At 32.7% G+C, this 16,617-nt stretch overlaps 1 protein-coding gene across 1 annotated transcript in view; it reads left to right on the top strand.

The window, feature by feature from the left end:
- The window catches only part of simj (transcriptional repressor p66-beta simjang), a 35,285-nt gene that overhangs the window by 4,495 nt on the left and 14,173 nt on the right, over positions 1–16,617 (top strand). The window contains exons 3-9 of the mRNA XM_081973829.1: positions 1,820–2,012; positions 2,107–2,217; positions 7,034–7,240; positions 13,262–13,354; positions 13,418–13,628; positions 13,759–13,895; positions 15,807–16,062. Coding sequence (XP_081829955.1) covers positions 1,820–2,012; positions 2,107–2,217; positions 7,034–7,240; positions 13,262–13,354; positions 13,418–13,628; positions 13,759–13,895; positions 15,807–16,062 — 1,208 coding nt within the window. The remainder of the gene's footprint in view (positions 1–1,819; positions 2,013–2,106; positions 2,218–7,033; positions 7,241–13,261; positions 13,355–13,417; positions 13,629–13,758; positions 13,896–15,806; positions 16,063–16,617) is intronic.

The raw sequence follows: 16,617 nt of genomic DNA, 5'->3' as shown, positions 1-16,617 counted from the left end.
CTTGTTAATTTGTATGATATAGTATACTGTGGGCATTGTTTTTAAGAAAACGACCACCAAAAACCACAAATTTGAATGAATTTTTATACATGATGCGGATAAATATGACAGCCACATGAAAAACATTGATTTTTTAACTTACTTTCTCTTGGGTTCCAAATTTTATTTTTTTAGTCTACCCTGTAAATTATCATTTAAAATGCGAAACGGTGAATGCCTGTATGATAGAAGAACATTCATACTTTTGCTAAGTTTTAGGGTGTTTTAAATTTTTGTTCTTTGTTTTGTAAGGTATAGTTTTACTAATGCAAATAATTAAAACTAGTGTATGTAAATGTACAAGTTTTTTTCCTATGAGTTATCAATTTAATGCTTCCGGTGTTATGTTAGCGCAAAAATTAAAATTATGAGTTTAATTCAAAATTAACAAGTTGGTAGTTCTTTATTGTTTGTTTTGTTTTTGATGAGGCGACCATTTTTTGGAGCGGGAATAGCGCCGATTCATTGCCACTATTGATGGGAACCTCTCCATAATCAAACATTGGTGCAATTCCAACTTACTGTCTTACCAAGATCCTACATTTTGGATGCTCATTGCAGGAGATTTTTGTTGAGGGTGAGCCATTGTGCGCCCCTGGAATGAACAAGTCTGCCATCTCCTCTACAGCATAGCTTTCTGGGGAGTTTGTTCTCGAAGCCGCTTCAATTCTGTGTTTCTCCTGCATTGAGGTGCTTGTGTCGTGTTGGATACAGGGTATCATGTAGACCCCTCTTCATTGAACATGGTATCCTCACCTTGTGCTGCATTTTCATCTTAGAGCCGATTTGTCTTGTCCGTGGCAAGTTTGGGGGTCAGTTGTCCGAGTACCCCGGCTCGGTGACTCGCAGTAGATTCGTTTTGAGGCTTCCCATTCCTCACACGGAGAAGATTAAGTCGTCGCTTATTTACGGTGGCAAGAGACTTTTCAATAACCTTCCTCTCCACGTGAGAGGCCAGCCATCTGCGCATGGATTTAGGCGTGAGGCTGAGAGGTTTTTGCTTGACGAGGCGTACTATTCTCTGGACGAATTCTACTCCAGTTCTTAAGGCGCCTTGTTCTGCCATAAATTGACCAAGCAGCACTGTTTGTGTTTTTGATCCTCTTTCTCCTCTCTTATACAGGGTAACTGCCTTTTTGTTTTTATTTTAATAATTGTAAGGTGTAATTATGTGTGATTCATATTGTATGTGTAGTGTAATAATTATGTATGTTCTTTTTTTGCTGTTTTTGTATGAGTTTTCAGGGCTTTGTCAATGACTTTCCGACAATAAAGCTACTTTTTTGATTGATTGATTTGAATTATTTTTACTCATAATTTTTCCGCTAAGTATTGATGCTGTGCGGCTCTCGAAACGAAAAATCAAATGCTATCTTTTTAGAAACAACTATTGGAACCAATTTAACTGAATCCTCGGCTGCAGTCTGTCTTATTTTATTAATGTGTATAAACTACATAAAGACTTAAAGCATTGTTTGTTTCTGATGAAATTTGCGGCTTTAGCCACCAACGAGAACTATTCTAGTAAAAGCTTACTTGTTGGTATCAAGGAAAATATTACATTTTATGTAATTCCTCCTGTAATTCTTTAAATAACAAAGTTTATAACCATCAATTTTCTAATCGACTTTGAACCGGGCGATTACACCTAAATATCCTAACTTGAGACAAGCAAATTTCCGGTTTTGCGAGATAAGCTTTGTACATACCCATTTTTACGCAACAATTAGCAAGTTGGTAGAAGAATTAATGGTTGATTGGAAACACTTTCTTCTTACAGGGATAGAGGTTTGAGAAGATTGAGAGAGGAATTAAGAGCTGAAGAAATGAAGCTGGTTCTATTGAAAAAATTGAAACAGTCACAACAATTAAAGGAAAACGTAGCTGTCCAATTACCACCCGGTGTTCCGGCTTCGGCTTTGCCACCAGCAGGATTACCTAGTGGCTTAAGTATTACCCCAACCATAGTTAAGGTGAGGTAAAAATCATTAATTTTACATAATAGGGCGATAAACAATCGTGATTTAGGGTCGGTTCGTAGTTAACACTGATATTTGATTTCTACAGGTTTCGCCGAGTTCTGGAAAAAACCAAATACCCCAAGTGGCTCATACTAGACACCCTATTACGCCAAATTCGAAAAACTCTACGTCGAGTGTACCATCTGTTTTGAGAGGAGTAAGTATGTAAATTTGAAGAAAGCTTTCAAGTGTTCGTACTTACGTAACGTTCGATAACTGTTTTTATCAGAGGTTGTTTGTTGTTATCTCGACGTTTTTATTCCACGCAGGAAAATATTCAAATTTATGGTTCATAATAATCGGTGCATGATTTAAAATAATACACTGCAATCGATACTACCACATTATTAATATTAAATATTTTGCGTTTAAAAACTGGCAAACACTCAGTTGTGCGGTATTGAAAATAATCCATTACATCAGTTTTGTCTTTATTTACCGTTAAGAGAAGGTCGAAAGGTCAGAGTTAAGTCAACCAAGGATCTGACCTTACCTAAATGATTAATTTACTTGTTGAATGTCACTTTTTTGTCAATATTTAATTCCGGTAGTAGTATACAAACATTACGATTGTTTTACTTTGTGTTGAAGGTTGCTCTTATATTAACACGTTGCAGTGTATACAGGATGGTCTAATATGAATGTGTCGAAAAGCAACTTGTTTATCTGTTTGCTACCAGAGTTTATAAAATATTTGGCGCAAATTTGGGACAAAGCTAACTTTTTTTGCCCGTTTTTCGCAATTTTTTAAATATGGTAAAATAAGTACAAAAAAAGCACTTTAAAATTTTCATTTTTCAGGAGTATTAGGGGTCTTTTTTTACTCCTTTTTGAAATTCAATATCTCGGTAACATGAAGTGCTAGAGAGGCCAGTTTTGGCTCATTTTGTAGTGATTTTTATCCTCTTTCTAATGGCCTATTAGTGAAATCTATATGACTTCCAATAAAAAAGTTATAATCATTCAAAAATTGAAAAAATGTAATTTTTGTAAAAAGTGCAATTTTGGCAATTTTTTATTTTGCTCCAGGAGGGTTTCAATGCACAGCAAAGGGCATATTTATACCAAAGGACCTTAAATTTAGCGAAATAAGTACCAAAAAAGCACTTTAAAATTTTTCATTTTTCAAAAAAATCAAAAGAATGGGGGGGTATTAGGGGTCTTTTTTTACTACTTTTTGAAATTCAATATCTCGGTAACATGAAGAGCTAGAGAGGCCAGTTTTGGCTCCTTTTGTAGTATTTTTTATCCTCTTTCTAATGGCTTATTAGTGAAATCTATAGGAGTTTAAATAAAAAAGTTATAATCATTCAAAAATTGAAAAAATGTCATTTTTGTAAAAAGTGCAAGTTTGGCAATTTTTTATTTTGCTCCAGGAGGGTTCCAATGCACAGCAAAGGGCATATTTATACCAAAGGACCTTAAATTAAGTAAAATAAGTACCAAAAAAGCACTTTAAAATTTTCCATTTTTCAAAAAAATCAAAAGAATGGGGGAATATTAGGGGTCTTTTTTTACTACTTTTTGAAATTCAATATCTCGGTAACATGAAGAGCTAGAGAGGCCAGTTTTGGCTCCTTTTGTAGTATTTTTTATCCTCTTTCTAATGGCGTTTTAGTGAAATCTATAGGAGTTTAAATAAAAAAGTTATAATCATTCAAAAATTGAAAAAATGTCATTTTTGTAAAAAGTGCAATTTTGGCAATTTTTTATTTTGCTCCAGGAAGGTTGTGATGCACAGCAAAGGGCATATTTATACCAAAAGAATCTTAAATTAAGTAAAATAAGTACCAAAAAAGCACTTTAAAATTTTTTAATTTTTCAAAAAATCAAAAGAATGGGGGAGTATTAGGGGTCTTTTTTTACTACTTTTTGGAATTCAATATCTCGGTAACATGAAGAGCTAGAGAGGCCAGTTTTGGCTCATTTTGTAGTATTTTTTATCCTCTTTCTAATGGCTTATTAGGGAAATCTATAGGAGTTTAAATAAAAAAATTATAATCATTCAAAAATTGAAAAAATGTCATTTTTGTAAAAAGTGCAATTTTGGCAATTTTTTATTTTGCTCCAGGAAGGTTGTGATGCACAGCAAAGGGCATATTTATACCAAAGGACCTTAAATTAAGTAAAATAAGTACCAAAAAAGCACTTTAAAATTTTTCATTTTTCAAAAAAATCAAAAGAATGGGGGGGTATTAGGGATCTTTTTTTACTACTTTTTGAAATTCAATATCTCGGTAACATGAAGAGCTAGAGAGGCCAGTTTTGGCTCCTTTTGTAGTATTTTTTATCCTCTTTCTAATGGCGTTTTAGTGAAATCTATAGGAGTTTAAATAAAAAAGTTATAATTATTCAAAAATTGAAAAAATGTCATTTTTGTAAAAAGTGCAATTTTGGCAATTTTTTATTTTGCTCCAGGAAGGTTGTGATGCACAGCAAAGGGCATATTTATACCAAAGGACCTTAAATTAAGTAAAATAAGTACCAAAAAAGCACTTTAAAATTTTTAATTTTTCAAAAAAATCAAAAGAATGGGGGTATTAGGGGTCTTTTTTTACTACTTTTTGAAATTCAATATCTCGGTGACATGAAGAGCTAGAGAGGCCAGTTTTGGCTCATTTTGTAGTATTTTTTATCCTCTTTCTAATGGCTTATTAGTGAAATCTATAGGAGTTTAAATAAAAAAGTTATAATCATTCAAAAATTGAAAAAATGTAATTTTTGTAAAAAGTGCAATTTTGGCAATTTTGTATTTTGCTCCAGGAGGGTTCCAATGCACAGCAAAGGGCATATTTATACCAAAGGACCTTAAATAAAGTAAAATAAGTACCAAAAAAGCACTTTAAAATTTTTCATTTTTCAAAAGAATCAAAAGAATGGGGGAGTATTAGGGGCCTTTTTTTACTACTTTTTGAAATTCAATATCTCGGTAACATGAAGAGCTAGAGAGGCCAGTTTTGGCTCATTTTGTAGTATTTTTTATGCTCCTTCTAATGGCCTATTAGTGAAAGCTATAGGAGTTCAAATAAAAAAGTTATAATCATTCAAAAATTGAAGAAATGTCATTTTTGTAAAAAGTGCAATTTTGGCAATTTTTTATTTTGGTCCAGGAGGGTTCCAATGCACAGCAAAGGGCATATTTATACCAAAGGACCTTAAATTAAGTAAAATAAGTACCAAAAAAGCACTTTAAAATTTTCCATTTTTCAAAAAAATCAAAAGTATGAGGGAGTATTAGGGGTCTTTTTTTACTACTTTTTGAAATTCAATATCTCGGTAACATGAAGAGCTAGAGAGGCCAGTTTTGGCTCCTTTTGTAGTATTTTTTATCCTCTTTCTAATGGCGTTTTAGTGAAATCTATAGGAGTTTAAATAAAAAAGTTATAATCATTCAAAAATTGAAAAAATGTCATTTTTGTAAAAAGTGCAAGTTTGGCAATTTTTTATTTTGCTCCAGGAGGGTTCCAATGCACAGCAAAGGGCATATTTATATCAAAGGACCTTAAATAAAGTAAAATAAGTACCAAAAAAGCACTTTAAAATTTTTCATTTTTCAAAAAAATCTAAAGAATGGGGGGGTATTAGGGGTCTTTTTTTACTACTTTTTGAAATTCAATATCTCGGTAACATGAAGAGCTAGAGAGGCCAGTTTTGGCTCCTTTTGTAGTATTTTTGATCCTCTTTCTAATGGCGTTTTAGTGAAATCTATAGGAGTTTAAATAAAAAAGTTATAATCATTCAAAAATTGAAAAAATGTCATTTTTGTAAAAAGTGCAATTTTGGCAATTTTTTATTTTGCTCCAGGAAGGTTGTGATGCACAGCAAACGGCATATTTATACCAAAGGATCTTAAATTAAGTAAAATAAGTACCAAAAAAGCACTTTAAAATTTTTCATTTTCCAAAAAAATCAAAAGAATGGGGGAGTATTGGGGGTCTTTTTTTACTACTTTTTGAAATTCAATATCTCGGTAACATGAAGAGCTAGAGAGGCCAGTTTTGGCTCCTTTTGTAGTATTTTTTATCCTCTTTCTAATGGCGTTTTAGTGAAATCTATAGGAGTTTAAATAAAAAAGTTATAATCATTCAAAAATTGAAAAAATGTCATTTTTGTAAAAAGTGCAATTTTGGCAATTTTTTATTTTGCTCCAGGAAGGTTGTGATGCACAGCAAAGGGCATATTTATACCAAAGGATCTTAAATTAAGTAAAATAAGTACCAAAAAAGCACTTTGAAAAACCGCAAAAATTGAAAAAATGTTATTTTTGTAAAAAGTGCAATTTTGGCAATTTTTGAGTACCACTTTCCGCACTTGTTAGGTTAGGTTAGGCTATTTCCTACTCGGGTAAAGTGCACTTTTCCGCACTCATTTGAGTGCTGGAAGGAGTTCTTTTTCACACTAGTGCGGTAAAGGTACTTTTCCGTATTGCAAGATTAATTTACAATAAATGAATAATAAACCTTCAATTTTGAAGTTTATATGTAAAATGATACTCGTAGGAAAAATTTTGTACCTAACACATGCGGAATGCGTTTTTTTCCGCCCTTTAACTGCTTGCCCGAACGACGCAAAGCGGAAACGATGGAAAATAAACAGGGAATGAGAGAAAAAAACAAAGTTTTACATTTTATCACAACGGAAAGTGACGAATTAGCCCGAATTTAACCTTAAGTTGAAAGTTGGGCAACTTTTAAGTTAAAATTAATTTTAGTTTAGTGTAAATTTTAAGTATGACATTTTATATACAAACGTGTAGTTTTAACTAAGAAAATTAATTTGACTTTAATGCAAATTTAGTTTAATTGTTAATTTGGAGGTACAAACCGGGCAATTCTCAAAAACTTTCAAATTTATCTTTTTGTACTTTTTTGTTTTTGCTGGTTATCTCAAAAGTTGGAAAGCTAACTTGATTGTGAAGTTGACTTTCAGTGAGAGAGTATTGGAATGAGTAAAATAATAATATTAATTTACAGCAAAACACATCGGCCATTCGAGGTGGCATCCACGCTCCGCAAATCACCGCAACTCCATTGTCCAGCGGCCGGGCCACCAATTTGTCCGTTCATCAGTCTTCTCAACGATCGGGTAACATTTCCCGGCCTCCTGTCGGGTTTCCCTTGGGAGTGAAAGATTTGTCCCCGTCGGTTACTATAACGCCGGCTCCTCCGCAACCAGTGAAGGTAAGAAGTAATTTCTTATTAAATTGGTTTACAGTTTAGAAAGGTTTTATCCATGAGTGGAAATTTAAATTGCAATGAAAACGCCACATAAGCAATTCTGTTACATTGATGAAATTACTATTTCTAGTATTTATTAGTGATGGGCGTAAATTTACCATGACCGGTAAGGTAAAGTAAAATTCAGTGTGACAGGAAAATTTACCAATTTTACCAGTAAGTTCCAATTGGACCAGTAAATTTATGGATCTAATTAAAGTTTGCTTGAAAGATATCATGGCTGTCATTCATTTGAAAAGTAATTTTCGATTAAGGCTGTTTTGATTTGTTATTTATTGTTTTTTATAGATTTACAAGAACCGTCTTGAGCTCCTTTTTCCAGTGGTGTTGAGCAAAAAACTTAAGTAATTTAAAAATTTCGTAGAGGGTGGCCAAAAAAATCTGAATTACTACACTTTTTCGTGCACTCCCTGTATAGTAGCCAGGAGTTTAGCAGTCCTTTACAAACATTTTAACTCTTCTTCAACTTTTTCTTAACTTTCACCAAGTTATTTTGCAAAAACTGATTTGATACAACAAATTTACAAATCGAAGTTGTGGTTTGAAAGTTGAGCACCCTGTAACTCGGTTATTTTTGGAACTTCAAGTTGGTTCAACCACCTAAAAAACCGTTTTTGAGTTCTTCTTTTCAGTGTTGTAGAGTCAAAAATTCTATCTTAAAAATTGCTTACAGAGTGACAAAAATAGTGAACCACCATACTTTTCTTGCACACCTTGTATGTTTGAAACAAGTGTGTGTTGGGTCAAGGCGTTAATTAGGAACATTTTTGGTATTTTTACAATTTTTTGTAACTTCGAGTTATCTAGGAACCAGTGGTTTGGTGCAACAAATTTACAAATCAGTAAAATTGTGATCTGAAATTTGAACACAATTCAAAGGACAGTCAGGGACAAAATCGCCTGTAAAACCCGCTTGGAGTGAGTGAATCATGTTTTTAAGCACATTTTTGGAATCCTTATTAAATTTTCTATCTGAGTACCTGATTTTGTAGATCTTATTCATGTCAAGTCAGATAGAAAAATGGTGTCAAGATATAAAGTGTCAAAAAGACGGTTTGAAAGAACAATGAGGGGCAAAATCGCCTGGAAAACCTACTTGGAGTGAGAAAATTACAGTTTTAAGCACATTTTTGGAATCTTTATTAAATCTCCTTTTTAATAATTCAAAAAAAATTACAAAATTTGGTACAGTCAGGGAGAAGAGCAGTGTCAAAGTTTGAACTGTCAGAAACACAGTTTAAAAGAAGAGTCAGGGATAAAATCGCCTGTAAAACCCGCTTGGAGTGATCAAATCATGTTTTTAAGCACATTTTTGGAATCCTTATTAAATTTTCTATCTAATGACATAAAAAACACTACGAAATCGAGTACAGTGAGGAAGAAAAGCGTTATCAAAATTTGAACTGCCAAAAACACAGTTTGAAAGGACAGTCACGAACAGAATCGCCTGTAAAACCCGCTTGTAGTGACCGAATCATGTTTTTAAGCACATTTTTGGAATCTTTATTAAATTTTCTATCTGAGTACCTGATTTTGTAGCGCTTTTTCATGTCAAGTCAGATAGAGAAATAGTGTCAAAGTATAAAGTGTCAAAAATATGGTTTGAAAGAACAATGAGGAGCAAAATCGCCTGCAAAACCTACTTGGAGTGAGAAAATTACAGTTTTAAGCACATTTTTGGAATCTTTATTAAATCTCCTTTTTAATAATTCAAAAAAAAAATACAAAATTTGGTACAGTCAGGGAGAAGAGCAGTGTCAAAGTTTGAACTGTCAGAAACACAGTTTAAAAGAAGAGTCAGGGATAAAATCGCCTGTAAAACCCGCTTGGAGTGACCGAATTATGATTTTAAGCACATTTTTGGAATCTTTATTAAATTTTCTATCTGAGTACCTGATTTTGTAGAGCTTTTTCATGTCAAGTCAGATAGAAAAATGGTGTCAAGGTATAAAGTGTCAAAAAGACGGTTTGAAAAAACAGTGAGGGGCAAAATCGCCTGCAAAACCTACTTGGTGTGAGAAAATTTCAGTTTTAAGCACATTTTTGGAATCTATTAAATCTCCTTTTTAATAATTAAAAAAAATTTACAAAATTTGGTACAGTTAGGGAGAAGAGCAGTGTCAAAGTTTGAACTGTCAGAAACACAGTTTAAAAGAAGAGTCAGGGATAAAATCGCCTGTAAAACCCGCTTGGAGTGAGCGAATCATGTTTTTAAGCACATTTTTGGAATCCTTATTAAATTTTCTATCTAATGACATAAAAAACACTACGAAATTGAGTACAGTGAGGAAGAAAAGCGTTATCAAAATTTGAACTGCCAAAAACACAGTTTGAAAGGACAGTCACGAACAGAATCGCCTGAAAAAACCCGCTTGTAGTGACCGAATCATGTTTTTAAGCTCATTTTTGGAATCCTTATTAAATTTTCTTTCTGAGTACCTGATTTTGTAGCGCTTTTTCATGTCAAGTCAGATAGAGAAATAGTGTCAAAGTATAAAGTGTCAAAAAGACTGTTTGAAAGAACAGTGAGGGGCAAAATCGCCTGCAAAACCTACTTGGAGTGAGAAAATTACAGTTTTAAGCACATTTTTGGAATCTTTATTAAATCTCCTTTTTAATAATTCAAAAAGAAATACAAAATTTGATACAGTCAGGGAGAAGAGCAGTGTCAAAGTTTGAACTGTCAGAAACATAGTTTAAAAGAAGAGTCAGGGATAAAATCGCCTGTAAAACCTGCTTTGAGAGAGCGAATCATGTTTTTAAGCACATTTTTGGAATCCTCATTAAATTTTCTATCTAATGACATAAAAAAACACTACAATCAAACAAACAAACAACTACAGCTAAAAAATGTGTGTTTTATAACATTCTACTACCAGCAATTGCTAGATGGATCAATTAATGTAAGTTAATTATTTATTAACGTTTTTCGTCAAAATAGCCTTGCACGGCTATTCAGTGGTTGTTTTTAAACGAAACGTAAGTATACAGGTATGATAATTTCATAGGAAATCAACGGTATGAAAAGAGAACCAATGCAAACATCAAAGCTCACGTTACAGATATTGAAAACTTGCTTTTTTTTGTATTTTACACCAATCAAAATTCCAATTTTAAGCTAATGCTGTAGAAGTACAATACCAGCTTAATATATAATTTATTGTAGCTCCTGCCTTAAGTTACAACCTAAAACTATAAGCATTTTGACAATCAATGAATATCACATTTAATTACCGTTTGGTTATTAAGATGTGCAAGATATTTCAATTCACATGCTCTGGTAAACAATATTTTAAAGAAAAAAGATAAAGACAATAAAAAGCTGTACAATAAGAACGTTGATGAAAATTAAAATAGAAACTCTGCGGAATTGTTGATCAGAATCAATAGAGCTTGTGTGGCGTTTTTGTTGGAGTTTATTCAGTTGTATTGTTATTGATTAGTCTTCGTTTTTGTATCAGTCAGATTTAATTTATTAGTGTTAATTTTATTGCTGCTGAAGAATTTACCTGGACTTGATAACAAGCCGCTAGGAATGCCATCAGCTTCGCATAACGTTATTCCAGAGGTAACGTGCATTCTGACAGTAGCAAATTTATTAAGTTCCAAAACATCCATTTACAAAATGTTTAATAGGGAAAACCGGGGACATTTTTTGTCTCTTGAGCCTTAGGAGCAGCCCAAATATTACAGAATATTTATTGCATTACAAGACTCAGTTATATGATCTTTTATACAAATAGTTAACAGTTTAAAAGGGTCAATAAGACATTTCATTCAAGGAACGTTTGAATTGACAAGTTTCAAATTCATACTTTGGCTTTGTTTTTTTTTTGTTATTATTCGACTTTCAAAGAAAAAATTATACAAACAGTTTGTTTCATTTTAGAATTTAAAATTTTGCTGTTATTATAACATTTGTTTTTTTGGGGTAATAGTGGCCGGCAACCAGTTGGGGTAGCCATGTAAGATTTTCCTTTTTTTTGTAACACAAATGTCTTTGTAAATTGGGTGTTATTATAGCTATCCAAAATGCTTTTTTGCATACAAAATACCCTGAAATGCCTTTAAAATACCTCACAATGCTTCTAATTATTGCTCAAAATGCCTTATAGTTATAATGCCTTAAAACTGCCTTAAAATACATGTCTGTCCTCTGGTATTGAGATAATGATAAATCTTGATGAAATACACCCTTGAAATTAATTTTTTTATGGTCACGTGACAGTTTTTCCAAATTTTAAAGACCCAAAAGCTTAAAATTGATTTTTTTAAAGGTCCCTTGACAGTTTTTAGGTTACGTTAGGTGAAATGTAAATGTTTTACCAAATTTTTGACACTTGATTTGACCTTGTGCCGAAAGCTTCAAATTGATTTTCTAAGGCCAGGTGACTGTTTTTCGAAATTCTGACAAACAAAAAATATTTTTTGACGTTTGCACGAATCTTCTAACTGTCATAGTAACCAAGTTAACACGTGTCAAATAAAAGAAAAAAATTAAGTTGAAAAATTGGTAATTTAAATTTAGACAGTAGTAAAATTGTAAGAACTAGGTCACGTGACTTGATAATTTAATTTTTGAGCTTGCAACATTGTAAAGGCCAGTTGACATTGTCAAAAACAGTCACGTGAACTTCAAAACGCAGTTTATACTTTGAAAAATGGTTAATTAAATTTAGACAGTTGTAAAAACTTAAATTGCAAAATACACGTTACGTGACGGGAAAAATGCAATTCTGCATGTTCTTGCAACACTGTAAAGGCCAGTTGACATCTGTCAAAATTAGTCACGTGACCTCTAAAATGTGGCTTAAAATTTAAAAATTTGGTAAATTAAATTTAGACTATTATTTTAGACAGTTGTAAAACCAGAAATTGTAAAATGCACGAAATGTGACGTTAATAATACAATTTTGAGCTTGCAACAGTCTAAAAGCCAGTTGACATTGTCAAAAACAGTCACGTGACCTTAAACATGTAGTTTAAATGTTGAAAAATTGGTAAATTATTATAATAATTTGTAATGAATATTGTTTCAACTCAATACCATGTAACAAAGATTTTTCCATAATAATTACATGTGCCTATGCTGTTCTATTCAATTTTCAGTCAATGTTGTTATATTAATACACTACATTTGGAAATATACAGACAATGCCTCAAAATACTCTCAAATGCCTTATAAATATCTCAAAATGTCTCGTAATACCCCACAATGCTTCGTAATAATAGGAAAGTGCCTTATAATACCTCGAGTGTGTACACTAAATTTCCTCGGCGATCTACCCCTCGGTGTACAGTGAAAGATGATTTTCCGATTATTTTTCGATGACGATTTTCTCGTGTCTTGACATTGAAAATATCGAAATGCTCCCTGAAAGTATTCTGATTCCTTCTACTTTATTGTGTTTTATGACATTAATAAAAAACAATCTTATAAATGATTTTTATGTTTAATCCTAGTAAGAAAAAAATGTCTTGTCTAAATCCATTTTTAACTGTAGAATAAGATCGGCCGATTTTTTATCACTATAAATCATTGGTTGAATTTGATAGTTTCTATGAATTTTATTGGCTGCGAATACAGTGAAGAAAATAATTGGAAAAAAAAAGTATGATACTGATAATGACGTGTTCATTCGTGTTGAAATGAAATCAATCAATCAATTTTATTACCAATATGGTTCGTTTGTGTACCATGCTCAATAATTGATAAACAAGATAATATGTACTTTTGATAATAAAGCTGTTATTCCTACAGCATTGACACATCAAAGTCAGTAAAATTGCAGCTTTGACATGTATCTTTGTTAGTTTAAATTTTCCCAAACCTTGCCACAGTTCTGTTTTAATTATTATTTAGATTTTATTTAAATTAAATGACTGAATGAATATAATCGAATTAACAATATTTATTAATTGTGAATTCTGAACAGTATCACAATTTTGTATTTTTATTGGCAGGACCGTAACAGAGAAGACAGTCAAACTCCTGCCCAAAGACAAGCCGCGGCCAAATTAGCATTAAGGAAGCAATTGGAAAAAACCCTCCTTCAAGTAAATTATAGTTTTTTCACATTTTTTATCTTTTCAAAACGAATCTGGTTTTTCTTTTACTAGATTCCTCCACCAAAACCTCCTCCTCCAGAAATGCACTTTATTCCCAATCCGAGCAATACAGATTTCATATATTTGGTCGGTTTGGAGCACGTGGTCGACTTCCTCACTAAGGAAACAAAGATGCCGTTGCCACCACAACCGTACAGTTGCAGTCAGTGTAATTTGGACTTTACTCCGGTTTGGAAATGGGAGTCTAAGGGTAAAAGTAAAGGTAAGTGAAAACAAAGTTTTATGTAGCATACTTATGTGCAAAAGTTGTCGTGATAGTTAAATTGGTCTTTAACTGGATAGTTTAGAAGTGATCCTTGTTATTCAGTTTTACATCAGATTGTTTGTTTTAGCGCGAAGAGTCATTTGTGAACAGTGCGTCACGAATAATGTAAAGAAAGCACTAAAGGCTGAACATACTAATCGACTGAAAACCGCCTTCGTTAAAGCTCTTCAACAGGAGCAGGAAATTGAACAGAGGCTAGCACAAGTAAGTTTTTTTAAATTGTATTTTTATTTATAATTCTTAACGAAGAAGGGTACTGTCCGTCCCAAGGCTCATGGCGGTGACGTAATAATTATTGTCGTTCCTTTTCTATTACTTGTGAACTGAGCGATATGGAAATTGGACGTCATTGACGTATGTTCTTTACAAATCCTTAAATTCGTATTAGTTCGGGGTTGACGTTGAAAATTATTAATTTTAATTTTTTGACTTTTGGTGACAGTTTTCTCGAATTTTTTTCCAGTTGAATTCGAATTTATTGATTTAGTTTTAGAGCTAAACAATTTTTGCGAAGATATCGCTAGCAACGATTAATTTTAAGATTTAATTTTTTAACTTGCCTTTATTTACTGTTCTCGCGGTCTGAGTTTACCCGTGGGTCATCCCCCTGTGATTTAGAAGTAGACATGCATTATTGACTTTGTCTATTGTTCACTTTCAGAAAGGGTAAATATCTAAGTGAATGTCTTCCAAAAAAAACATTTACTGATTAGCGCTTCTATTTCAGTCATTGTCAGTTTGAAAACCATCAAAATTTATTTGATTTGTTTACTATTAATTCTTTTCCGTTTCTCTGTGTTGTTAATCATTTAAAAAGTTTTCTATTTACCACACCACCACAGTTCTTTTAAGAGCTATTGTTTCTACGCTTTTAACATTCTGTAAGTACTTTCATAATATTATTATTTTTTTTATGTCGGCTGTCACGATCTAACCAAAATTGGCACAATTACTAACTTGTTTTGAAAAATAAGTGGGAGTGTCTATTATGGTTTTTATTTAGCCATTTGGTTTTTCCTAAATTCGGAATTACTTACTATTACAGTATTTTTTTAGAAAATGCCTGGAAAAATTCTCCACAGACAAGCCCTGCAATTAATTCTGTGAATATTTTGAATTGGAAAAAACCAATGGAGGACCTTTAGAAGCTTTATCATCTGTTTAGGAAGAAAATAAGAAATTTTAAGACCTTACATATTCTTACTGATGTATTTTTTTGATGCTAGAAGGTTGCAGCTGCTTTGAAAATTTCCTGCAAAACTATTTATTCGATTTGGGAAAAGCAAGCAAGTAATCTTATGATTTCCTCACCTAGAAAACCTAAATCGAGACGTTATCGACAGGTCAAGACCACTGATTTATCTGAAAGCATTAAAATGGATGTTCGAAATACATTATATGATATGTACAACGATAGTATGTTAATAATAGTAAAATATATCTACTTTTGTAAGAAACATCTATTAACATTTCATTGTTTCCAGAGACTGAGATTTTTGGGTTGCATTATAGATTTTTCATAAAAATTTCTTCAAACATAATAATAATAACGTCACAGAAAAAATAAAATAAGCGTCTAAAATGTTTTCCAGCGGGTTTAAAATAAAATAAGTGGATTGCAACCTGAAAATGAGATATGAGATACTACAGCATCACTCAGAATGTCTTATTGAATTTTTAATTTGTTGTATTTATTTTAGAGAAACATGTAACCATCCAGAATCTAAATCAAGAGCTTAAAGTTACAGAAATACTTCATATTGGTGATACATCTCTGCGAATTTTGGTAAATAAATTAGGTTTCAAATTTAGACGGAATTCTATGATCCAAACGGAGACTTCTCATAAATAAAAAATGTTATTTCGGTCAAGATATTTTTGATTTGCTTTGGTATAAGGTTGTTTTAGTGCAAATTTTGCAGCCAAAAATCTCTACTTTCTGACTGACAATACACGCAAAATTTTAAACGTGACGAAGCTTTAGACACACCTTTTTCTATAATATGAACAAACAGGTTTGTTGACGAAAACTTGATTTGATACACACGGGTAAACTCACTCCGCGAGAACAGTATATACTTAGTCCAAAATGTAGTGCAATATTAATTGTTTTAGAACGGTTCCTTTTCGACGAGTCCAGCGCCGTCACCTTCATCCTCCGATCCGCCAGCTCCTAAAGCGGTCACCCCGACACCCGCTCCACGACACGCCGCCACACCCACGCCGCCCGCTCCTCCGCCTCCGGCTCAGCCTACGCCACCCCCAGCGTCGTCACGATCCAGTCATCAGAGTTCGGCGCAGTCATCACAGGACAAGTACAGTGCTCAAAATGCCGCCGCAATGCAGGCGTTACATCAGCAGTTGCTAAGAAGTAAGTTCCGTTATGTCTACTATTGCATTTTCTTTTCTTTATTGTTGCCTTTATTCACTTTATGGTTATTAATCCAATTTGTCAATATCAATATCTATACATAGATTTTAAATCGCCCGGATTTTTGCCAACCACTCTGTCATTGCTGTTACTCTTTTCTAGCCATTCCAAAGGGCAATTAGAGTTTTACTAGTTTTTAGCACAGGTTTTTTCAGGTTTCAACAAATAAGCGCTTTGTATTTTTCAAATCAGTTCTCATTAAAACTCGATATAAGTTACTATACTCATACAGGGGGATTCACGCTGATGGTATATTAGAAATATCTAGAGAACGACTCAATATTTTTTGTTGAAATTTGGAGTGTAGTCTAGTCAAGTAATCAGTGGAAAAGAACACTAACTTTTGATTTTCAAATGGAACGCCCTGTTTATAATCTCATTTTTGAATATCTTGCACCGTTCCTAACAACGTGAACTTGTACAATATTTGCTTCAGTGATGAGTGTATGTTTTTTTTGAATGGAGAAGTGAACAGGCATAACTGTAAGTATTGGT

Source organism: Ips typographus, linkage group LG2, assembly GCF_016097725.1.
Source record: "Ips typographus isolate SLU linkage group LG2, UJ_Ityp_2.0, whole genome shotgun sequence".
Classification (NCBI taxonomy): Eukaryota; Metazoa; Arthropoda; class Insecta; order Coleoptera; family Curculionidae; genus Ips; species Ips typographus.
The sequence above is the reverse complement of the archived record's forward strand: the minus strand, read 5'-3'. Positions and strand labels throughout refer to the sequence as shown.